The 26,680-nt window shown below is 36.5% G+C and overlaps 2 protein-coding genes across 7 annotated transcripts in view; both read right to left on the bottom strand.

The window, feature by feature from the left end:
* Positions 1 to 16: 16 nt before the first annotated feature.
* Positions 17 to 17,361, bottom strand: LOC127957799 (phosphatidate cytidylyltransferase 1-like). Its single transcript, XM_052556473.1, has 13 exons — positions 17,060 to 17,361; positions 10,727 to 10,875; positions 9,557 to 9,653; positions 9,131 to 9,228; positions 8,611 to 8,750; positions 7,552 to 7,610; positions 5,530 to 5,612; positions 5,199 to 5,286; positions 4,978 to 5,046; positions 4,509 to 4,661; positions 4,227 to 4,346; positions 4,007 to 4,110; positions 17 to 2,013 (listed from the first exon to the last, which is right to left on the bottom strand). The coding sequence occupies exons 1-13, from the start codon at positions 17,123 to 17,125 to the stop codon at positions 1,878 to 1,880; spliced, it is 1,362 nt and encodes a 453-aa protein (XP_052412433.1). The 5' UTR covers positions 17,126 to 17,361; the 3' UTR covers positions 17 to 1,877.
* A 1,296-nt stretch (positions 17,362 to 18,657) lies between these two features.
* Positions 18,658 to 26,680, bottom strand: part of LOC127958659 (WD repeat and FYVE domain-containing protein 3) — a 78,173-nt gene continuing 70,150 nt past the window's right edge. For all 6 annotated transcript variants that reach the window (XM_052557577.1, XM_052557574.1, XM_052557576.1 and 3 more), the window contains 12 exons: positions 26,555 to 26,646; positions 26,215 to 26,427; positions 25,808 to 25,958; positions 25,478 to 25,632; positions 24,738 to 24,896; positions 24,435 to 24,614; positions 23,306 to 23,488; positions 23,117 to 23,207; positions 22,576 to 22,941; positions 21,740 to 21,851; positions 21,390 to 21,587; positions 18,658 to 20,980 (listed from right to left, as the gene is read on the bottom strand). In XM_052557577.1, coding sequence (XP_052413537.1) covers positions 20,860 to 20,980; positions 21,390 to 21,587; positions 21,740 to 21,851; positions 22,576 to 22,941; positions 23,117 to 23,207; positions 23,306 to 23,488; positions 24,435 to 24,614; positions 24,738 to 24,896; positions 25,478 to 25,632; positions 25,808 to 25,958; positions 26,215 to 26,427; positions 26,555 to 26,646 — 2,021 coding nt within the window. In that variant the 3' untranslated portion in view covers positions 18,658 to 20,859. The remainder of the gene's footprint in view (positions 20,981 to 21,389; positions 21,588 to 21,739; positions 21,852 to 22,575; positions 22,942 to 23,116; positions 23,208 to 23,305; positions 23,489 to 24,434; positions 24,615 to 24,737; positions 24,897 to 25,477; positions 25,633 to 25,807; positions 25,959 to 26,214; positions 26,428 to 26,554; positions 26,647 to 26,680) is intronic.

The raw sequence follows: 26,680 nt of genomic DNA, 5'->3' as shown, positions 1-26,680 counted from the left end.
TGTGACCACACTGAGAGAAAGTCAGAAAGTGAAGTTTATTCACCAAGTGTAATATCATCATCATAATAATAATAATTCCACCAGTATTGCCCATAACTTATTACTTTCTTTATCTTCTGGTAAATATTTACTACTGAAAAATTGTATTAAAAAAAAAAAAAAATCAGAAAATCAAAACAGACAAATAAAAGTTCCCATTTTTTTAAAACCACAAATAACAAAAACCATGACGAGCAAGTCATTTGAAACCCATTTTCAGTGAAACCTCTTAACAGTGCAAGCTTGCACATTATTATGTTGGGCAACATTACAACTTAAATTGTACAGCAGCTCTCAAAAAACTAAATTACTAATACAATATCGTGACATCCACAAAATAAGCTACAGACAACTGGAAGTGCATTCTCGTTTTGGTCTGATAGGATTCATATTACTACAATCACAAGATTCTCACATGACTGCATCTACTGGACAGCAGATGTGAAGGAAAGAAACATGTAAACCTATTGCAGACGGGAATGAATAAGGTAAGGGGTCACACTTGTCTGTTTTACAATACACCCATCGACAACTGGTCCCAAACTACATGACTGAGTCCCGATTTGTAATTAGAGCGATGGTCACCGGTTATTACAAACCTACTTCTTTTAACTAAAAGCCTAAAGTGTGATGATAACCTGTAGTAATGTTATTTTTGTTCATGCAAGTGCCTAAATGAAGATCTAATTTGTTCAATCTTTTATAGGATTGTTTTCAACTGCAAGATTGTAGCATTTGACAATGTTAATTGTGGTGGGATATTTAGTGTTTTAGTTTTTTTTTGTTTCACAGCAAAATTGACAGTGCTTTGGTACACATGTGTTTGGTAAAGAATTCAGTAAGATTTCAACAAATTAAAATAATAAGTTTTTTTTAAAAATGAGTAGCTAAAAACAATATTTCAAGGAGGATACTAAAACATAGTATAATAATAAAAAAGCACATAAAATCTAATAACATATTGTCAATTATTGGATATCTACTCAAAGCACCAGTGCTTTTTGATATGAAAACCTGAAAAGCGAATTGAATCGTTCGACTCGTGTAGTTACAGTGCAACTAAAACCAATGGTCACGGACAGGAACACAGCAAATCACCTTCTCAAAAAGGCTGTTTCTCTCATGCTAGATTAAAGAAAATAAGACAAGTTTAGGTCTTTTTGCATATTTTACTAACTTACTATTTTATAGAATTTGTTACGCCTTATATATTATATTAATAAATGTATAATCTCTCTCTATATGTGATTTAGTGTATAATATCTATGTACAATAATACATATGATGATATGTACACACTCACACAAACACACTGAGTCATGGGAAAGGGAACATGGCTATTTTAAGCAGTAACAGTAAGACTTACAGACATGCTTCTGTTTCAGACTCACTGTTTTGTAATGCTTTGAGTTTAGGACCCCTGTTAAAATTAAACTCACATTTAAAGGTTAACCATGAGTATTATGGCATCTCAAAAACCTAAAGCCACCACCATGAGTTGTTGACTTTGCAGACCAGGCCAGAATCACAAAATCTGTACAATGTCATCCCCCTTCCTGTAGTGCTATACATTCACTTACCATGTGCTTGAATCTTTTATTTAGCATGGTTGTTGATTGGAAGACCTCTGATGTTAAGAGAACAGTGTCGCCCCCTTGTGGTCATTTTGCTCCTTCATTTGGTGAGTATCTAATGGGTTAAATGTGAGAGTTTGGTTTGCAGGGTGTCACTCTCTCTCACTGAATGGGAGCTCCAGGTCAGTTGGGAGTGTGCTTGTGCCTTCACACTCCTGGGTGAATGCTTACTGAGTTCAACAGGACACCAGCTGGATACATCTGTTATTGGGCTTCCTCCACAGCAGGGGGCAGCATGCCCTTTTCTCGTAAGAGGTTGCGTAGTGTATTGAAGATGCCGAGTTGCTGCTCTGGTTGCAGGACAAGCAACTGCTGTAAAACCTTACTGGGGTTCGGCCCCCTGGTAAAAAAAGAAGAAAAAAAGGTGTCCAGTGTCAAACATGCTTCCTGTGTGCACTCCTCTGGCACTGAAATCAAAATGCTAAATAATAGTTATTTCTGCAATGTATGACAAGTGAAAATATATGTTTTTGAACTTAAACGCTTTATGGTTTTAAAAAAATAATATATATGTGACCTGCTCCAACATCCCTATTTCACAGTGCAACAATAAACTCAACATTGGACACAATAAGAAATAAAATATAATAACAATATACAGTAGACTTATAAAAATATGTTAATTGATAAAAAGATATACTTTGTGTGTGTGTGTGTGTGTGTGTGTACGTGTATAAAAATAGAATAAAATAGAAAAAAAAAATCTCACTCTCTCGCTCTATGAAATAAAAATATAATAAAACAGAAGATATTTCCATGTAGAATTATACAATATATATACTGAAGCTGTATATGGACACAAATAATATAAATAAAATAATATATGAATATATCTGTCAATATATCTGATTATAATTAGTGCTGTCAAACGATTAATCACATCCAAAATAAAAGTTTTTGTTTACATAATAAATGTATGTGTACTATGTTTATTATGAATGTATAAATACACACACACATTCAAAATATATTTTGAAAATATCTACATGTATATTAATTGATATATTTATATTTTTTAGTGCTGTCAAACGATTAATCCTGATTAATCACATCCAAAATAAAAGTTTTTGTTTATATATGTGTATGTACTGTGTATATTATGTAACTATAAATACACACTCATGTATATATTTTAAAGAAATATGTTATGTTTAAATATTAAGTATAATTATATATGATATAATTGATATGAATATAAATATATACATGTAAATACTTTCGAAATATATGCTGTATGTGTTTATGTATACTTAATAAATATATACAGTACACACACACATTATGTAAACAAATACTTTTATTTTGGATGCGATTAATCATTTGACAGTACTATATTTTATATTCTATATAAATATACTTAATATATAAACAACATTTTTCTTAAATATATACATAAATATACACAGTACACACTCATATATTATGTAAACAAAAACAATTATTCGTTTGACAGCACTACTAATAATACAAATATTGTTTGTTTACATGTAATTGCCACTCTAAAGTACCTTCAAGACATGATAATGTCAATGTTGGTTTAAACTTTAAAGTCTATTTAAATAGAATAATTTACAAATTAAAGGTAAGTTCATTAAAGTTGTTCGTTATCTGGCTCGGCTCAGTGTTCATCTTCAGTTCTCTCTTCACTGCAGTTCAGTCAGTGTACTGTTTGAGTACATGAATTACTCTGGGATATTAGTTTGTTTGAACTCGGAGTGTCAGCCATATTAAAAAAGTTAACAGCTTAAGTCATTTGTGGTTTAAAGCGTATTGGAGACGCGAACGGTTTAAAATGATTCAGTTCGATTTGGTGAACTGGTTCAAAAAGATCCAGTTACATCAAATGATTCGTTCGCAAACCGGATATCACAAACTGCTTTGTTTTGAACTCTTTCGCAACAGACACGGAAGCGAAGACAATGATGAATAAAGTTGTAGTTTTTGCTATTTTTGGAGCAAAAAATATTTTCAATGCTTCAAAACATTCTAACCGACCCTCTGATGTCACATGGACTACTTTGATGATGTTTTTCTTACCTTTCTGGACATGGACAGTATACCGTTCACACAGTTTCAATGGAGGGAGAGTTAGTAATAACATAATTATGATTTTTCGATGAACTAACCCTTTAAAGTTTTTAAAATGTTACATTTGTGGGTCAAAGTGGGTCTATATATATATATATATATATATATATATATATATACATATATATATATAATTATTTTTTTTTTGTGTGTGTAGAGACTATTTTGTCGATTTTGATAGGTAATATTGTTTTGAAAGGATGAAGGGTAACCAAATAAGTTGAGAGGTCACCCGAGTTCCTCACCTGATAAAACTTGTTATGTAAACATGAACAAATGTTGCCATCAGATACTGACAGTCAAAACGATCCATTATTCCACCATGCCCAGGAATGGTGTCTGCAAAGTCCTACAAAATAAAAAATAAATCACAAGCTCACAGTGTAACGGTAACTCAAACTAGGTAAATACCAAAAGATACAAATTCAAGGGTTTATGTGTGACTTCTGCTGAAAGTGAACCAACTTTAATCTTGAAAGCTCGTTTGAAGCCACTGGCAAAGAATCCACCAAATGGCCCGATCAGAGAGGCGAACGTAGAGAGCGCAATACTGTGGATCTGAAATGGGTAAAGGTTCACCGTTTTCTGCAGAAACAAGAAAGACGTACACATAATTATTAGTTAATACTACATAAACAATAGTTTTACAAAAAAAGGATTCAGGAATAAAACAACCCTCTTAATTATTATATTTAGGCCACAATCTTTTAGGTTGCAGTATGTAGTTTTGGCCTTTCATGTACTCACCCATCTAACTGCATTTTGCACCACTGCAGGAAGTGTGTATTCCTGAATCATGAACAGATTTGAGGGCTCACACTCCACTGCAAAGCGGTTTGTCTCACTGTTGTATTCTACTGGACAAACAAAGTACTGGTACTGGGATAGCAGGTACGCAAACTGGAATAGGAGGCAGACATAAAGGTTTTAGTTGTTACACAATACCATGAGGGTTATGGGGCAATATGACAGTTGTTGGTTTTGATTGAAAGTAGGGTGAGCATACATGTCCTGGCTGGGATTTCTAAATTGTTTTCACTTTGTTTTCATACTTGCTTAAGGTAATGACTGAAAAGTAGTTTGACCAATAGCGTGCAGACATTGTACATAATCGACCAATCGATGTGAATGACAACAGTCAAAACAATGCATGTACATGTACATATAACATATGAAGACTGTGTAATGGATGCTCAAAGGTCTAATGGTGACTTACAAAGAAACTCAAGACCACTGTTGCAAAGAATCCCCCAATGAATCCTTCCCAGGTCTTCTTTGGGGAGAGCTGGAAGAGAGAGCAAACAGGGTTTGAGATGAGATCATTTTCATCCACAATGCATTCAATTATGGTAATTATGGTACACATTAGTTCAGAAAATGTTCAGAAATGTTTAGTGCTGCTAGGAAACATCTACCATGCAAATATCACAGGTTCACCTTAATCAGTGGAGTTCTTCCAAAAAAGAAGCCAAATATGTAGGCCATGATGTCATTACAGATCACAATAGAGATGGGAACAATAAACCTAGAGAACAAATTTGTTTTATTTTACAAACACATACTGTAGGAGATTCATTTACATTACTGATTATTTTAAAGGATTAGAATGTACATTTTAATAAATGTAACTAAAAAATGAGTTTTTCTGCTCTCCATTGAGCAGCAAGTTATCATGTGGAACATCAGGAAACACAGGAATGCAGCTTGAGAAACTCAAGTAGGAGTGAGGTGAAACTTCAGACAGGTCTGTCAGGTCAGGTGGGCTTACCAGATCATTCCCTCAAACAGGTTCTGAATAACCAGATGTGACTGAGTCACCACAATCAACAAGGTCACATGGGTCCAAGCAAACTGGAATGGCAAGCACAAACACAATTCACACACACACACAATGGCCATCCACACAGACACACACAAACAGAGTGAACCATCGAAATGTTATCTACTCACTCAAACAATGATAATGCAAAGCAAGTTATGGCACATATCCAAAAAAAAAAAAGAAGAAAATTGTTTTTTGTTCAAATGTTTTTTTTTCTTCCTCAAACGATAATACAGAAGTTTGTACTAAGACTATAAAATTATACACAAATAGACATACATTCTTAATTTTTAAATACTAAATGCTATTTGGCTGCTGAGTGTTTCATTAGTTTCTTTTTAAGTTCATGTGGAATGGGTGTGACCACACTCACAAAGGGAATGACAGTTTGCTGACATCAATGGTTGAAATGAAGAAGTAAGTCACAGTTCAAAGCTATTATTAGAGATTCTGAACCACTGTAGCTGGACTCAGCTCAAAAGCTCAACACTTTGGTTAATACATAACCAAAAATCAACATCAAAACTAAGTTTGCATGTCTTGAAGGAAATATAAGGGCAAGCAAGGCATCAGTTTGAATTTGGGTTTTGCCAATAAAAAGCAGCATCAGAGCCACCATCACTGTTGTGATGACACTAATTGTGAGCATCATTATTTCTATTGCATTCTGAATGGTGAAAATTATTTTCTTCAGCAAAGGGACATTAAATTGATAAACATTTACAGTAATTATATTTAATATGTTACAAATTACATGTATATATATTTCCAATTCATATGCAGTTCTTTTGAAAAAAGTATATATCACAGTTTCAACAAAAACTGACTTTTCAGTAACGGCTGCTGAAAACCCAGCTTTGCAATTACAGGAAAAAAATAAACTTGAAAATATATTCAAATAGAAAAGTTTTTTTTTCAAATTATAATCATATTTCACAATTTTACTGTTTTTAACTGTTTCAAATTAATCTGATCAAATTAATGCAGCTTTGGTGAGCATGCGAGACTTTCAAAAAAACTGCTCTGACCTCGAATGTGTGAACGTTTGTTAAGTGCCCCTATTGTGCCATTTTTAAGGTTGCTAATATTGTTTTATGAGACTCCTAAAACAGATTTACATGCATGCAAGGTCAAAAAAACACTTGTTTTCTCAGAAATAAGATTTAATTTTACCTCGTTCTAAATTACTCATAAACGACTCGTGCGAAGCAGTTCAAAGAATTAGTCTCTCTGAACCCCTCCTTTCCGTGAGCCCTCTCTGCTGTGATTGCTCAAATGGAGCAGTCTTTTGTGATTAGTCCAGAGCCATAGAACGATTCTTGAAATAATGTAAACCACACAGAACTGTAAATGCGTTTGTGGGCATGCAAGTTGGCGACGTAAAATGTGGGCGGACATTATGCAAATGTGTTACTTTGTGACGTAGAGCCGTAACAGAATTAGATTCAAATTCCTGACGACTTCGTTTAGGTGATTGCGAGCCGATTCTTTTTTTGACAGACAATAACTTTATCTATTGTGCACTGTCGGCTTCACGACTTTGCAGATAGTTTATGTTCACATACAGCTACATGACACATTGCATGAAAGGTTATAGTCGAAAAGGCATAATAGGGGCACTTTTCAAAAGGACACTAAATACTAAAACGATCTACAAAAGTCTGTATGCTAAAGGTTCATGAAACCCACATTTCAGCACTAGACCAGAATAAAAGTAATACAAGTTTTGCCTTGCATACACTGTTAATATATATGGCATGCAATGACTAATTTTTCCACATTATTTGCAATACTTTCACAATGGCCAGTGTATCTAAATGTGAACTCATTATACAGAAATATAACATTAAATGTGATATTATGACATGGGACTACTGAGTATCCAAAGACCCAACATATGATATGCACATGACTGTGAATGAAATGGACAGTTTAGTTCTGGCTGGCATATAAATGAATGATACACACCATATAAAACTGCAGGCGGTAATGTTTCTTCACTAAACTCAGTACAAACATGCAGAAACCTGTAAAAAGCAAATAACATGCGGTTAATTTCCAACAATACAGAAGATTTTATAAACCTTGTCACTGTTTACTGTATCATCCTGATTTGCATTTAAAGAGATGTATTTGAAAGACAGCACACAAGCATTAGTTTGTCAATTTTTGTTTTGGAAAGCTTCCATATCACTGTTATGAAAGCAGCACAGACAGTTATTTTGTTTTTGTACATTCTAGAAAGAAACTTCTACGACAAACGCACTGGGTTATGTCTTATACTGTAAATTCTGACTTATATATTCTCTATGATGATGACCATTAAGCAGTGCTGGAGAGAGAGCAAAGTTTAGTGAGAATAAATGACTGCAGAGAGAGAACCCTGCAACAGCTGCCAGCATGCTGTGCATTCATGGCCATAACGGAGACGTATCTACTGTACATCTACTCTGTCATGGCCCTGAGCTGGTCCGAACTCATGTGGTTTTTATACAAATTTGTGAAGTTCATGCAATTCATGATGCTGTCATTAAAGCAAAAAGTCTGCACAAATATTAAAACATTATAAAATGTATCATTTTCATTCAAGGTTGTGCTATACGTATGCTACAATTCAATTGGTAGAGCATTGCCTTATCAAGCGCAAGGTTGGGGGTTCGCTTCCTTGGGAACACATGATAGGTAAAAATTGATAGCCTGAATGCACTGTAAGTAGCTTTGGATAAAAGTTTCTGCTAAATGCATACATTTTAATTTAATTTATTTTAATTTTGGTCAAGTTATGTGTGCTTGTTAAATAAAAAACCTTTGAACGGTAGCATAGCTACAGATGAGTAGCTTGTTGGCACAGAGCAACAGCATATTAATATAATTAGTGACCAAGCATACAATCAATTTGAATACAATTCGATATATATAATCTACAAACAAAATATAAACTAAGCAATAAAGCCAAGTGTGCACTGAGGGCTTTTGACCTAGGGTCATAAAAGTTTCAGTGGAGTGTTTAATGCGAGTTACACTCACCTGATAAATACAGTGCAAAAGAAATAAACCGATGATAACGCACAAGGAACTGCAAAGGTTCCTCCCTTCGGACGAGTGCGCCGAAATAATCAGCCACTGTCTCGCCATAAAAGAAGTAGTTCACACAAATCAAGAAGTACCTGAAATACAAGGTGCATTTGTGTCAAGGTCCGAAGATTTAAGGGAAATAAATGTATTTGATGGAAATAATACATGGCCCCTTTCGGCTGCTTGGTTGTCATCTTGTTTTGTTTGGACAAAGCCTGCAGGTGGGGTGTACTTTATGCTAGGTTCCAACATGGAAGTGCACTTTGCTCAAGTCCAGTTAATCACTACTTTATCTATGACAAAAGGCAACTGGAAAAACGTGAGAGAGTGGGTGTGTGTTTGTTTGTAGTTGGCTGTCCGTAAATGAATGTGAAGTGCATGAATCGGAGAGTAGGGGGAAGGGTGGAGAGATAAGGGGTGAAAGGAAAGCTTAAAATGATACCTACAAGTACACAGACAGCATTTCACTTACCAGCTAAGAGTCCTAAACCATGGTAGATGATAGGAATGGTAAACTCTGTAGCCAATGGTTATAATCTCATGAAAACACTTGATCTGAACACCCATAACCTATAACAAAAGATAAAGAAAAGTAAGCTGTAATAAAAAATAAGTATGTTGTAAGAGCTGAACACACACTTTTGAAATTTCTGTCAAATGTCTTGTTAAAACACTGTAGGGGTTTTACTGGTATTTTTATATGATGTCAAATCAGGTCGGGTTATAAATCAGCTAAAATGACAGTATGTGGCCTAAAGGCTTTGTAGGAGGACAGATGAAATGTTTTGTAAAACGTTGCTCTCTATAGTAACCACAAATGTTGGCTAGCCAGGGGTCAGTGTGTTTGTCTTGTTAACTTTGTTTGCGCGATACATAGATGTTTTGTACTCACACTTACCACTAATATAAGCATAATGGGTCCCAAATAGATGATAAGAAAGAAGCCAATGATCATAGTCAATGACAATATGCCTCTTATCCACCAGTTCTTCCACCTGTTGAGATCAAAATAAATACAAATAAAATTACAATTAAAATCAATTTCCCAGCAAACCTGTCCTGTCCATGAAAATACATTTATACTGTTAAGGGTATAGATGACATTTTCCCTTTGTGTTTACTTGGAAATGTACTAAAAGCCTGTGAAAGAGGTGGAAATGAAGCTGTGTGAGAAGTTTAGCTGAAGACCTAGGGATTTCTTAACTGAATGAAATGGCTCGAGCAGAATGATCTACTGCATGACAAATAATAATAATATCAGTTCGATTTAAGCTTCAGTGTTGAACATTCAAGATGTATTTATGATCCTCTGCGCTTTGTGAGAACAAAACCGATGGGATAGATTTATGCCAATGGTGCCATAAATGTAATAAATGGGGCTTCGCGAGAGATGCGAATTCTTCGTTTTCTGGCCCACAGTGTGATGAACTGTTTGCAGGGGCCACAACTCATGCAAGCCACTGAAAAGAATGGGAGGGAATTTGTCAATGGAGAGAAAGAGAACGGGGAGGGAGAGTGGGAACAAAAGTGCAGCATCATCACAAAATGTGGTGGGTAGCCAGGCGCCGGCATTCAGGCATGTCACTGGACCAGCGCCTCTGCGGTCTTTTAAAAAGTCTGCAGCAAATCCCACCAACACAACAGCAAAACTGACAAGGATTAGGGTTGTTCCTAATAAAGATCCCGTTTAATCTCTTTGAGGGCCCATTTCCTTTTGACCGACCCTAACCTCATCTGCATATCAAATATCACTAGAGTCTGTCTTATTGATCAGAATTAGAAGTGAATAGCTGAGCGATACACTTGGCTTTAAGGTTATGTGTCAGCTTTCATAGATTTACCAGATCAGTTTTTACAAGGCACTGATTTCACGATTTTTTTTTGGAAAAGGTTATTTTTAGAGAATATTAGTACAGGTTTCTTATTTCCCCAGCAAAAACTGGTTCAACCTGTTTGTGATACATCAGAGACTCGTAGTTGCCCATGTGGGGCCTAAACTTCCGTACAGGTCCTTAATGCCGATGTTGATTGTTTGGGGAGTTGCTCATGAGCATAGTATCATGGGTACCTAGATGACAAGCCCTCTAGGGCTTTGTTGAGACACTGTGGAGTGTTATCTGTGGAAGGTGGCACGTCTGGTGTGTCTGCTTTGGAGTCGCCCTCTAGTTCTCCTTCCCCCTCACCAGGAAAAAGGAGCTTGTCATCTCCATCTGCTTCCTGCAGAGTGTAAACACACGGTGAGAAGAAGAAAACAAGATAATTAATGCACTGATTTCAAGGCAGATAATTATATACACTTAACAACACAGGCATAAACACAAACAATTTTCTATTGCATTTTATGACACAAAATGTTAATTTGGCATTGTTTCGCAGTTGCTAAAGTGTTTTTGTTTGTTTTAAATAGGGATGTTTTGAACTGGTATGCATCCAACATGGTCAATCAACTGCTTTTAAAGCATTTTTGCTATTGGCGATAGACACAATAGGATTTTTCAAATGGCTTTTGGATTACTGCAGAAAATAAGCTCTGTGACCAACAAAAGGTTCTTATACATTTTGTCAATCGTCTTATACATGTTATTATCTTCACATCCACACTTACATTCACAAATGGATGTAGGAATTCTAAAGCCTAAATACAATCACCAGACACAAAGGGGTTATGAAACTAGAAGTGATATATGTGAAATTTCAGTTGATATGGTTTTTGTCATCCCAGCAGCACTCTGCATGTTGCAGCTCCCATTCATAGCAATACGAGTGAACCGTCTTGAGTCTTTTGTATGGAATATTACACAACAACAACACACCAAGAAACACTTCCAAAAACAGAATTAGGTGAGAGAAGCACCAGACACTTGGATGGAGACTCAAAACAAAACTCACAATTCACAATGTCATAATGCAGTAGTCTTTTGCAATCACCCTGAAATGCAGCCCCTTCATGGAAATCACAGATTTACCAGTCAAAGTAATAGAGAGCGACGGTGGATAGGGTATTAGCCAGAATGACTTATGCAAATGCTAGACAAATGCCTCTGAGGAAAATCAATCGGGCCTGAGGACATGGCACCCGAGTAGGTGCAGTACAGTAGACTGAAGATAAAAAGAGGCTGCTTTCTCATCTTTCACTGTTGTCTTGGCAAGCACAACACAACGACGAGCCAAAGAACAGAATCAAATATGGCCGGCAACAGTAACAGAGAAAACTAATGGATGGCTGCTGCTGGGTGCGTGTACTAAAAGAGTACCAAATATGTCATCATAACAGCTTGTGGTTATGATTTAATGAGCAACTCAACATGTTCACAAGGGCTGAGTTACTTACTGATATGTATCATGTCATCACAGTGTTTCAAGGACCAGTTTACAGCATTTGTTGAGAGAGAAGAACAATGGACATGTACTGTAATGTGCTTGTGAATCAGAATCAAATCTATTAGTGAAATCTGTGTCAATACCCAGCCCTAATGTTCGCTGATAACATCATTATAGGGAAATATTACTGGCTAACAAGGACAGGTCATTGCTGGTTTGTAAGCCTCTACATGTGGTTTCAACAGCAGCCCACATCCTGGAAAGCCTGATTTGTAATTGTCTCATAATCTGCAATCTGGATTTAAATGCTGTGCCGGCAGTCTACCACCGCGATCATAGAGTGGTTCACAAAGTAGCTGATCGGCCTTTCAGACCGAAAAAACGAAATATTGCAAGCTAAAGAAAAAAATCCCAACTGCAGCTTGTTTTACAGCACTTAAATGTAAAAAAGGCAACAGCAAACAAGCTACACGCTGACAAGTTAATATGTAATATTGCGTAGATGTGATTCTCCTCTACAGCCTACAAACTTTCTAAATAAATAACATCAGCAGTACTTCTATAACAAAGTTTTTTTCACATATTCCATGCCCTGTATATTGTTTTGGCTTGCACGGTCTGTCACATGCATAAATATGAATTTCAGAAACCAACTTTAAAGGTCAGATAAAAGACACACTAGTGGTGTCACTGTCCAGACTAAAGCAGTTGTTCATGGCCAGAATAAGCTCTGAAAGTGCTACCGACTTTATGCCGGGCAAAAGTCTGGCCCTGTGAGACTATGAGACTAGTTTGTGGTGTTTCTTTCAAACCCCTTACTGACAACCAAATTTGGCAATGTATGAGCAAGATGAACATTGTACAGTTTCCCAAATTAGACAGTGAACCAAAGCCTTTGGACCATGACTGTAAGCAGCTGTGCTGAGGAAGTAATTTGGAGCAAGTGTCGAGCAGGGAGGTCACTCATATCTGAAACAAGGCTCAGATTAAGGCTGGTAAAAGAAACCCTCTGCTGACTTTTTAATGAGGACACACTCAAGCCCACTCATGGAAATGTACAGATCTGAGCAACAATCATTCCAGCTATCAGCTAAATCAGTGAAGTCTAACTACATTTTGTGCAATGCGACAATTAAATGGTTATTTTCAAAAAGGAAACAGAAGGCAACAAACAAACTGCAACATTATCTCCTTCATACTCTGTCAGGACAATAGACAGATGAATAGAGAGAGTTTCCAAACGCTACAGATGAGTAGACCTATTATTAGCCTGAGGGATCCACTAAATGGTAGCCTAGTAGCATTCTGCAGTCCACTCAAGAAAAAGAATCAGTGTTTATGAATGTGCTGATATATTTCCACTATTTAAATGACACTCAACAGTCAATAAGAAAGTACAGCTCTTTAATACTAATAGTAAATCACCCAGTTCAAACAGACTGTTTAATTTCAGACTGTTTTATTTTGTTCCCTGATGCACACTTAGAATGTTAGTCTACAAAGAACCCATAATATGAAAAAAATGCATGATTTTATAATAATAATAATAACTTCTTATATTGTTCAATATATATTAATATTAAATTAATCATATACATCCATAAATAACATGCCCTTTAGAAGAGAGAGAAACTGCTGTGTTTGTGTCCTTGAGAGCTGTGTGCTCTGCACATGTATCCTGCTGCCTATAAGAGTCCTGGAAGTGAAGGGATAAGAAGACTAGCCTGCTGATTAGCTGCTCCATAAATGAGACTACACTAATCCCTCAGAGAGAAAGAGGGAAAAGCCCCAGTCCAGCTTCGTCCCAAAAGACCTAGCACACACCAAAACACAAGCACACAAAGGCATAAAAACTGCAGTCAGCAGTCGCTGCATCTCTCGTTCAGTTTCTACCTGCAGAGCCGGTATCTGTAACAGGACGTGCTGAGATCATGTAACCAATGAACTGTGGAAATGTCAAAAAACCTGCCAAATCATCACTTCAGCAGCCTATTTAATCCTCTCTAAAGTGCTTCAAGGGTGAAAATAAAGTGTCAGTCAAGGACCATATCCTCTGTGGATGTTTTCCCAGGGATGACAGCTTGGCCCAGTTTTCACTGTCGCTTTAAATTCTTTACAGCAGTGGCAAAAAAAAAGGGGCTGATCAGGAATTTGTACTGTTGCAGCAAATACCAAAATGGACACACTCTTGGCTGATGTCAAAAGTGAACGGAGGAGAGTAGATGCAGCAGAATTCCAAACGCAGTGTTGCTTACTGTATTCTGTGCTACATAGTCCACTGTTGCATTATGGGAGAAAAACAAAATGTTGATAATACCAGCACAGTTGCTCACTAGTGTTCTGCATGATACAACACATAAAATGTCCCCATTACCAGAGAGATTACTCTGAAAGATGTGTTCTGAGAAATGACTACCGCCCATGTGTTAGCCTATCAAATCAAAAAGAGTTTTGCTGGGACTATGTTTTGTCCAACCATGGAAGTTGGGGTAATGTTTTGGAAATACTGTATGTTCGGAAAAGTCATTAGAAATTACCTGCAGCAGTTTTACCCACAAAACTATTTGGTCACCTAGCAATTTTTCTTATATATATATATATATATCAATTACGGAGCCCCACACATGACATGCAGGAAAAAATATTAGGCTAAATCGTGTGCACGATTTACTAATTCGTTCCTTCACTGTACTAAAATGTGCACGATTAGTATTGCGTTCACTCGATTTATAAATTGTGCGCACGATTTACTAATTGGTTCCCTCGATTAGCTAAATCGTGCACACGATTTAGCAAATCGAAGGAACGCAATAGTAAATCAAGGGAACGCAATAGTAATCTTGTGCACATTTTAGTACATTGAGGGAACGAATTAGTAAATCGTGCACACAATTAATTTATTTTTTCTTTCATGTCATGTGCGGAGCTCCGTAATCAATGACTCAAATTACCTGAAAAAAAATGATCCACATAACATCTACACTGCCAGGCCTAAACCTAACTGTGTAATTATATATCACAGAAATTGTGTGATTGTAATATGTGCTGAGTAACCAGCATTCTGTGGTAAATTGCAGAAGCAGAAGTAGGCCATGACCAGCAAGAGAGCGAATCCATCGCTGAGGCCAGGCTGCAGGACGTGCTGCTGCGCAGAGGTTATGATGGTCCACTGAACTCCAAAGACTGCTGAGGTATACACTGAGCAGAGAACCATGCAAAAGCCCAGAGAGACTGTGGCTAATGATGCTTCTCTCAATGAGAAGAAAAGAAAAGATATGAACTGAAACCCATCAGACTGAACTCTGTAGATGACCTCAGTCATCAGTGAGAGGGCAGGGCTGTTCTTATGAGTGTTGGAGAGACTGACCTTGAGAGAACTGGCTGAGGGGCTCTAGATGGACAGTCAAAGCTCTGCCCATGAGACATCAGCATTAGTTTTATAAGGTCAGCGGTCTCCAGGACAAAAACACAACGTTCTATCAGAGCCTTAGTGCTTCTTTGACTAAATTTGCAACATTTATTTCCATTAAAAGGATTAACCATACACCCTTGCAGAATTATCTGTGAATAAACAGAAGTATTTCTGCAAAATCAACACTGCATATAGAGTTGGCAGTCTTGGTCACATAATTTTCTGATTTTTGGGAATATTATTGAATATTATTTTTAAGTAAAATAATAACTGTATGCATTTTATCAAAATCATGTAATTAAATATTTTATTATTTACAAGTTTGCTGTTCAATTATTCATATTATTTAGCCTATTTGTTATATTAAAATTAACTTTATTTTTAAAATATGCAATTACTTAATTATGACACCAATTTGGTATAAAGTTTTGGGTTTAAGACCCAAAATGTTCTTGGTTCTGCTCTCAAATTCTGGTCCCCTAGTTTTCCCGCACTTGTAGGGAACTTTTCCAGGGGAAACACCATATGACAGCTCAATGGTCCTTATAACACCGTTCAACAGTGCAAAGACAAGACAGCCTTCATGAACAGATCTCCTTCAAAAGCTTCGTCTGTGACCAAAACCTTTGTAATTACTGAGTCATGAGTTCAAATCATCCATTTTCAGTATGCACGCTGTGTTACTCCCCTCTCAACTTTTCCACACTGTGGCCAAGCGATTTGTTGTCACATGTGATCTACGCTCAGCTATCAACAAAACTACATCATTTCCAGGGAAGAGGGAATGGCTCTATTCAATCAGACAGATACATGTTATAAAGAATTTGTAAACACATTCTTATAGCAGGGCAATGTTACATTTCTCTGATTTATAGCAGAATGCTGAATGAGCAATAATTCACACACATAATTCATCCCAAAAGAAAAATATCATAACTCGCTCTAATCTTCTTCCAAACCTGGACAACTTTCTTCCACAAAAAGGAATGTTGATGATAGTCACTATTTACTTTCAATGTACAGAAAGAACCAATGTAAATTAATAGAGTTTGAGACTGTCATTCTACCAACTTTAGTGTTCCACAGCAGAAAGTCATACTCGTGTGGAACAACATGAGGAAGATACATTGATGGCAGTTTTAATTTTTGGGTGAAAATGTCCTTAAATACTTCTGAAGTCTTATTCAAATGACATAAAACAGCTTTGTATGACACAATCTACCTGACTCTGACAGCTGTGTCAAACCATAATGAGCTGCCTACCTAGACAGTATTTTAGGCATGCAACACGTATCTATGTGAGATGCTCAGTCAAAATACTCAGAACGTTCCAGACGCGTCTACTAAAAATGCTGTCTAGGTAGGCAGCTCAATAGGTTTTGCGACACAGCCAGTGACACTGGCTTTGCAGTGCGTTTGACTCACCAACTTTATGAGGCAACCGACAGTTTAAATGTGAAATGTATTAAAGGGACAGTCCCCGAACGCAAAAGTCGCCATATAAAATCCTAATTTCGCTTTAAACAAGTTGTTTTTGTGTAATATCTTTTCAGGTTGAAGCGGTCTGACTGGTTGCTCGCTAGCTGCTTAGCTAGAAGGTCATTCGCAGTCGACTGAGAGAAATAAAGCCTATTGAATGAGCGTATGCTCTAACATTATATACATTACCTTGTCACTGATGTTTTCAGTGCTGTCGGGATCTCCTCCTCCTCCTCGCCGTCTCAGCTCCGTCATTTTTGCCTTATTTCAGTCTAACTAATACATAGATATCGTCGGAGGTCTACGCTAAAATAAAGCAGAGTGAGGTTCTCTGTAATCCGGTTAATTTAACTTACTGCGATCATCAAAGTGTCTCCCACGGCAGGCGGAGGGACAGACAGCCTGCGTGCATTTGTTTATGCCCGCGGATCTGCTGCTGTTTTGTTAGTTAAGTGAGAGACCAACCTCTCTCTCTCTCTCTCTCCTGCTCTTTCTCTAGCTCTCTCACTCATCCAGTGACTCAACATAAAGAGGAGACACTGCTCCACTCTGCGGCTGGAGCTCAGCGTTTTTAGTTGCGGAAAGGTATTGTCCTGGTAGCTATACACACAGTATGTTATTAAACTGATGCTCATTTGAAGAGATAGTTCACCCAAAAATGAAATTTAATCATTACCAAATCACCCTCATGTCATCCCAAAGCTGAACAATTCATTTGTTTAACATGAGCCACCTTTTACTCTTATTGCATTTTTTCCAGTAAGGAGAAAGTGAATGCTAACGTACACTGTCAAACTGACTGACTTAAGCAGTGGCACAAGATAATGTCTCTAAGAGAATAATTTTACTTAGGTTAGTAATTATTAATATTATTCTTTTTAACACTGATCGGAATACATTCTTTCATCATGATGCTTTATTATATTCCAGTTTATATTTACATTAATCATTTGTTTTTAGTTTACATAATTTATGCGTGTGTACTGCATGTATTTTTAGTATGCATGTATAAAAACACACACATCCATGTATATATTTCAGAAAAAATATGTTAGGTTTATATATTAAAATATAATTATATACAGTATAAATTATATGAACACAAATATATACTTTAATATTTTCAATATATAAACCGTATGTGTATTTATATATACATAATAAATATACACAGTACACACATATATTTTATGTAAACAAAAACGTTAATTTTGGATGCCATTAATCACGATGAATCGTTTGACATCACTAATCTTAGTAATTTCTGTGTCCTAAGCATGTTTGTTAACTTTATATTATTAAAGGATATAAATTGCTAGCAAACAAATGTGTGGTTTTGGCATGTCACTCAGATTGCAACAGTGTCTGTAACTTGCTTTCTCAAGAAGGCGAGTGGGTTACTTGGACGCCATGCATGTTGCAAGAAGTCTGAAGGATTCATGTTCCACTAGATAGGATCAATTCTCAGACAAATGAGCGTTCAGCAGTGTTCCTAGAAACTAGTCATCAAACACCTCAGTGCTTTCATCAGACTTACTTCTGGGCTTTTTCTGCTCTTAAGTGATCAGGACAAGCATGTTAGGTTCCAGCACAATCAACACCGTCGGTTTTAAGCATTGATTAAACACAATGTATGCAGTTCAATCAATATCAAAAGTATGAAATCATATGCATCCTGTAGTTTTATATATTTCCCAAAGATCTCCTATTATAACCAAGTTCCTAGATTATATATTTTTGCACTACATTGCAATAAATCATGGAAAGAACTTGGCTGAGGACAATGGTGGTGGTAAACAGCAAGTATTTAATTCAAATTAAATTAAAAAGTATGGAGTACCATATCTATTGCGTCATAATAACAGGTACAATATAGGGGTTATTTATGGGGGAGGGGTTCATGTAATTGTTTTTCAACACAAATATACAATGAACATTCAGCTACCACAGTTTTGCACACTAGATACTGTAGTAATGCAGTCTATCACAAGACCACCAAACAGGGACAATCCATGTGTATTTCATCAGTTCCGGGATCAGTCCGCAACATCCATACATTAGAGTACAAAAAGTCAACCAAAGAGTCGTGGGACACTCTGTATATCCACCTAAAGCTGTACAAAAAAACCTTCAGGATCGACTCGTTAGATAATGCCATAAAAATGAGCCAAAGAAAGAGAAAACAAATAAAACATAATGCCGTACAATACACTGACCCAGAACGTCAGCTGTGTTAGACATGCAACAAGTAACCAAACTTGCTGAAAAATCATAAAAAAGAAAACATAATTGCATAAATACTTTGTACAGTTCATCTTACTGTAAAGAAATGCACCCTTTCAAAATAATACCCCACAACATAAAAATGCATCTGATAAAACAGGGATTACTCCATTTCTTTGTCTTTTCTACATGTCAAGGTGCAAAAATAAATTTCAGATTGATATAGCCATTTGATCTTTGAGCTGCTTGTCGACAGCAAAATCCCAACAGCTTTATGATGTTATGATTGCACGCTGAATTACAGTACATTAATAGAGAATAATTCAACTATAAGGAGTGCATATTAAGCTGTACGGAAATCATACAACAGTGAATAAAACAACTGCAATGGTAAAATTTCATCTTTTTAAAGTTGCAAGTGTCAGACCGCTTAAAGAAAGAAAAATAAATTCTCTATTAATCAAAGCAGCACTTTTGATAAGTTATTGCCCACAGTATCAAAAAAAAAACACCTTTCTCTTTCATTGTTTTGTCTAAGGTAAGGACAAACTAGGCTTCCAGTTCATTAAAATGGTTAAATCCCTTTTTCTTTACACATGATAACATTCAAGCTACAGCCTTTCATGAAAAGTTTGTGGAGTGAAAACATCAGGTACTATTGCTTTCCTAATCTACAGACATTTACACTGGTGCAACACTGCAAACGGTTAAAATAGTGATTTCCTTTTATTTTTTTAAGAATAAGAATAAATGCACGTTTTTACTAAAAACAAAACCATAATTTTTAAGCTAGTGTCAGAGAGTAACATGTAAGTCGTCTAATTCATATTAGTTAATAACCGATAAAGAATTAGTCAGAGAAGTCCCACACTAATGCAAAATGTACAGACGTGAAACATCCAATATGAAATAAGCAGAAAAGAAACATTTCTGTCGCATAACAAATGTGGTGGAATCATTTAAAGGTTGCATGAATCTGGTCATTTAAAAAAAATATTTCAAGTGGTCATTAATCTAAATTCAAGATTTACATACTTTCATTGACCTACACAACTGTTAAAAAAAGATAATAGTTGCATATCAAGGCAGGTTGGCAACAAATTTTAAATGGAAATGGCAATTGGCTGATACTGTGGGCAACACAACAGAACTTATAAAATAAACATAATTAAGCATTTGCATAACTAGACAAGCTAGTAATGTCAACCCACAAACATTTATCAACATTCATAGTCCCTAAAATTATTCCCGCAGGGAGGCTGTGACTTGTGACATCGACTACACACACTCGTAGTTTTGTTCTTTTAAAGCCAAGAGTGATTTTTAACATACTGTAATACTATATTACAAGCAATGTATTGTGTTTGGATTTCTTCTTTTATCTCTTAATAATGACTTTTTGTTTCACTGTTTCTAGTTAAAAATGCCATTGTAAGTATTTACAATATAAACAAGTGTCATCTCGTTTCATCAGGAAGTGTTTTAAATGCATTGCTTTTTCTAATATCTAAACGTAATGCCGACTTTGTGGATGATACCAATGAGATGACGGAGCATACTGCAAAAGAAAATGCATGAATGGAAAAGTAAACTAACAATAGTCTCTTTTGAATGATCACACTTCTGCAGTGTATGAAATGATCAGCATTAGTAAAGCCATTTTTGATATTGACCAATGAGATTTTGAATGGGGAGCAGTGAAAGGTTTTTTGTTTTTTTTTGAGGGAAGTTTGGATTTACGGCATGTGATGTGGGGTGAGAGTGAACTAGTTTCTCGGGCTTTCTTCAGAGCCCCGCTCATGCTGCAAGTTGTAGTAACAGTTCTGACAAACACGCACAGGAGAGGAGATTTTCAGCCGCTTGATCTCTGACTGGAAGCGACTACACCTGCGGGAACATGCAACAAATTTTAAAACCCTTTCAAGAGATTCTAAAAGACAAAAAATTTCTAAATTACTCAAAAAAATAAAAAATAAAAACAACAACAAAACTTGCAGTGTTCTTTATCCAATTCATTTAGAAAATAAACCACAAAAATAATTTAAAGATTATGCAACAGATTACTTACACAAAAAAACCCATCAAAAACCACAAAACAAAAAACTTCTCAACTGGTTTATATAAACAAACAAAACAAAAGCAAGCATATAAAAGACCAAAACAGAAAACAAAAAGCCAAAACAATACAAGAAAAGAAGCAACAAACAAAAACAAAAAAATAGTTGCAGACAAAACAAATAACACTAAAAAAGGATTTAGTTCACATATTATAAATATTATTGCAAATCTGACTTACTTCTGGCAGAAGACCTGGCCACAGTTTCTGCAGTGGTGGCGCCTCTCTGTGAGGGAGAATCGAACCGTGCATCCAGAGCAGCTGTCCACCTGCTCGTCCTTCACCCAGTGATCTGCGGTAGAGCGTCCGGGCTGATCACTGACAGACCAGCTAAACACCCGGCCACGGCTGTCACCTACCAGGATCTTACTGTGGTCTCTGAGTACACGACAACAGCTGGTTAACAACAGTCTTGTTTAAAGACAATTTATTTGAGATATTTGAGCAAGCACTAGCATATTAATGGTAAACCACATTAAGAAACCAGCTTCTCTTTTATCCTCATTCCACCACAAACACAGAGCACCTACTTTGAAATGGCAAGCGAGGTGATTTCCGCAGGATGAGCGTTGTCCTTGCGGTCAAACGCTGTGTGCATGGTGAGTTTGCTCCGGAACACCAGCTGTCTCTCCCATCTGTAGCCTGTTCAAGAGACAAAGCTAACGGTGAAGAACATGCCAGTTGCTCACATTAAAGCAAAAACACAAGAGAACAGCACTTGAATGAAAACGCAAATGCGAAACTTAAAAGCCACACTTCTGAAATCTGGGAATTAGAAATACAGTACACTTTGATAAAATTCAAAGCTCTCGGTTGGGTTTAAATCCTAACTTTTCATGTAATTTGTGATTCTGATCATATAATTTGTAGTGAAAATGTATTAAATTAATACAATTTCATTGACAATTTAAATGACTGATTAAATAAGTAAATGTATCAAATTGATCAAAATGTTATTATTTAGCTTATTTAATACCTATTTACTTTTATATCACCTTTTTTCAATTTTAATCAATTAATGCAATTTTATAGATTTATTTTGGCAATTTCACTTTTACTGAGATAGAACAGCACAGAATCTGACAGGAAGTGAAATATAAGAGAGAGGGGGACAGAACTGAAAAAGGTTCCTAAGCCAGGACTCAAACTCGAGTCGCCCAAAGAGCAACCACACTTTTTCATTTGTTCTGCCCATGAGGCTGTTTAAAAAAAATAAAAAAATAAAAAATAATAAAAATAAAAAAATTTATCAGTAAATCAACTCAATCAGTAGAACAGGTTAGAATAAATAGAATTAAATTAAATTAGAAGTACATACAAATATCCACACACACACACAAAAAACACTTGTTTTAATCTACTGCACCTGGTTTGAGCTTGTTGTACGACCGAGCCTCCATAGTACTGGGCTGAAGTGGCTGTGGTACTGGCCCATGTGAGGGGGCTGAGTGCGGTTGTAAATGTGGCTGTGAGGGAATTCCCGCTCTAATCTGGCCCTCTGAGTAGTTTACAAAAACAAAGCCTTCCTTCTCGTCAATACTGAGTGTGTCCGACCAGCGGCGGGAGTCGTCAGAGCTGCTGTCCACCGACCAGGAGGCTCTGGTGCGAGGTTTGGGTCTGTGGACCGTGCTGCTGGGCTGGCTGTTTGAGGTCCGAGGTTTAGGGTCCTGAACGAGGCTTGTTTCCTCTCCTTCAGACTCACTGCTGTCATCCTCTGGAGCATCACGACCCTCTGGAAGAACAAGACTTGAGGTTATTTAATCTGAAAAGATCATCTAAAACTCTGAAGAAATTGCGGTAATGCAGAGTCAAAATTGATCAAAATGTTATTCATTAGTTGCTTTATTTAATATTTTCATTTCATCTTTCCAAAGTCATGAAAAAGGTGCGATGGAGGGATGTTTTACCAATCTCTCCACAGCAGTCTGGCACATCTGGGGGCTCTACAGGCTCTGGAGCAGGGGTTTCTGGGACTTGGAGGAACTCAATTCTCCAGAACTACAAGATAAAGCCATTTGTCAAGAACCGTTATTTGTTGACACTTTAAAAGACATAGGTTGAAAAGAAAGAAAGTAAACGAAGGAGAAGACCATTACCCTGACAACACCGTCGGAGTGTCCCGTAACGATAACATTCTGTGTGTCCCACTCATTCATCTCTGAGATGCAGCAGCAGAGGATTTGTTGGCTCCGGCCGGTGAAAGTGTTGGCGCTGGCGATGGGGCTTCCATTGATGCTCCACACATGGATGTAGGTGCCAGCACAGGACACTATATCACCCTACACACAGACACACAGGGTCTTATTCAATTCATAGAACACTTCGGTTTTATTTTGAGGCATCAATTTATTATGAGGATTCAAAGGCAAGAATTTAAACCAGGAGGCTCTTTCTTTTCCAAAGTAGTAATGGTCTCACTTAAATAGAAATTTTCAAAGGCAAGCACATTTTTAAAATGTAAAGTATACTACTGTTTCCAAAGAGCTTGATGAACGGATCAAATTAACTTCATACCAAAAAAATTTAATTCTGCATTCTAATAATAATTAGTGCTTTCAAACGATTAATCAAATCCAAAATATTTCTGTTTACATAATATATGTGCACATACTTTGTTTATTTATTATGTATATATAAATACAAACACATGCATGTACTGTATATAGGCCTAAACAAGAAAAATATGTTATGTTTATATATTAAATATATTTAGATATAATGGAAGAATATAAATATATAAATGTATATATATATATTTTATGAAAATATATACTGTATGCATGTGTATTTATATACACATAATAAATATACACAGTAAATAATCATATATTATCTAAACAAAAACTTATATTTTGGATGCGATTAATTGTTGTAACAGCACTAATAATAATAATATATTTTCTGAAGAATATAAAATGTTATATTTTTATTGCCCCAATAAACTATAAAAATGCTAAGAAATTTACTACATAGTTTTCTGGAAGTAATAAAAGATTATATTAGTAATAACAATAACCACAACAAATTATTTTTATATGTATAGATATTTTACATTTTCAATATTAAATTATTAATACATTATTTTATTACCCTAATGAAACATACAAATGCAAAGACCATACAATGCATACAAGAGTGCTTATTAAGTAGCTAAAAGGAAAACAATGTAGTTTAAACACAACACTTGTCACTCAGGTAATTCGGTCTACGTTATTGTTGACTCACAGTAAGCTCGTTGATGCAGAGCGCTGAGACCGGAGCCCGATGGCCCCTCAGCTGGGTAACGAAAGACAGTTTATTCAGGTCCCAAATGATGCACGTACGGTCCCGAGAGCCACTCACGATGATGTGGTAAGCTGATGACGCTGTGAGACATGTAACTGCATCTGTGTGGCCCAGAAGAGCCTGGAAACATAAACATACATATTAAAATGAAATAAGATTCATTTATAAAGAGCAAGTAGCTGTAGCAAACAAGTCAATCAAAATCAATCAAACAAGCAGCATTAAAATAAATATAAAACAAACCTGTTTGAGTGTGAGGCTCTTGGCTTTTTCTTTGGAAGTCCCGGTCTCCCATACACAGATAGCAGTGCTTAAACCTCCAGTAATGACCAGTTTGGGATTGGGGCAGATAGCACACAGGATCTGCCCCCACTCAGACAGGCACTCATATACTACAACCGCCTATGAGACAAACGCAACACATCAACATCAGAAAATGAAATACACAGAATAAACCAAAAACATAAGCCTAAACTTTGCTGTGTCTTAGTGAATAACATTTCAAAAACATTTCAAGGTTTCCACAACACCTGTTTTCAACATATCTATGACAATAATACAAAACACTTCTTAAGTACCAAATCAACATAGAATGTTTACTGAAGGATATGAATGATTTCAACTGTGACACACAGTAGACTAGAGTAATGGCTGCTAAAAATTAAGCTTTGCCATCACAGCCATAAGTTACAATTTAAAACATGTTAAAATAGAAAGTTAATCTAAAATCTAATAATATTTCACAATATTTTACTGTATTCTCAATTAAAATAAATGCAGCCTTGGTGAATATTATAATTTTTTTTTTTTTTTTTTTTAGATAAACAATTACAGACCCCTAACTTTTCAATTGTAGTGTACTTATAAATATGCAAAAAGTTTTGCAAATGCTCTTTTTCCAAATGCATTTCAGGATCTGACAGGCGTTCACCGCAGATGCTGAAAACATGAGCAAACAGAAGAACTTGTATGTTGCGAATGACCTTGTCAGACTCATAGTTGGAGAGGCGGCAGCTGAGGTCTGCGTAGCCCCAGGCGAAGGTTTTATTCCAGGCAGGAGGAACCAACACCTTGTTCTGCTCAACAGCCAGAACACCCTTGTCAGTGCACACTATCTGCCCCACTGGCTCCTTCAGCTCTGTAAAACACACAACACACACACAGAGCTCATTCAAATGTGCTCAGAGATGCTAGCAATATTTTACACAAATTATTCCTGAACAAACACGTTCTGACAAAAACGTATACATGAATAAATTGTTGATCTGACATTGATGTAATGTCACTGTATCCCACCATCAAATTTGCTTTACCTTTGACAGGGGTGAGAGAGGGCCGCAAGTTGTCCAGATGATGAAAGAAGATTTTGTCTAAGCTGGAGTTGAGCGTAACAGGTACCCCAGGTACCTCTCCTCCGTTTGACTTACTGCGCACTCGCTTTGGAGGATGGGGCTTCTTAAAAAGCTAAAAGAGCAGAAACACAGAGGTTAAACTGGATACTAAACTAAATTGCGTTAAATACAAAAGAACAAAACAAAAGGCATCTGCAAGTATACTAAGCTAGAGATCTTTTCAGAACCAAATTTCCTTTCAATGATTTTAACCAGTTGGTGTCAAGGTGATTTTTTTGTAGAAATATAAGGTCAGTTTTCCTCAAGTATGCACAGGTGACCACTGATGTACTGTAGTTCATGACATTTTCAGTGATGAAGCTTCAAACCTGTTTTGGGATCTGGCCAAAGTTGTTGATGAACCCAATGGTAGCTGTTTCTTTAAGTGGGTCATTAATGTTGTAGATGTCCACCTGGCCTTCATAGAAGAGATGGTGGAAGACATTGACCGCTTCCACCGCTGGAGGACCCTGCTGCTTGTAACCAAAGATCAGGTCAATCCATTCGTGCAGATGGGCGCTGACATAGTCACACTCCAATGCCTGAAAAAAACACACACAGTTCTAAAAAGGTTATTCTCTGACATTTACCACGATGAAACAATAACACACAGAGCCTCTTTCTGACTGCCGGCTTTATCAAGGGATGATGTATTTGGATGTAATTTACCTCTCTGTGAACCCTGATGAACTCTCTCGGGTCTCCTTTTGCCCACGGAGGCAGAAGCACATCTCCAAGCTTGGTGCCATTCTGTTTACTCCCTTTAGAAAACACCAATCAAATAACACGCTCATG

Source organism: Carassius gibelio, chromosome B5, assembly GCF_023724105.1.
Source record: "Carassius gibelio isolate Cgi1373 ecotype wild population from Czech Republic chromosome B5, carGib1.2-hapl.c, whole genome shotgun sequence".
Lineage (NCBI taxonomy): Eukaryota > Metazoa > Chordata > Actinopteri > Cypriniformes > Cyprinidae > Carassius > Carassius gibelio.
Note: the sequence above shows the minus strand (reverse complement) of the source record. Positions and strands in the feature narration are given on the sequence as shown.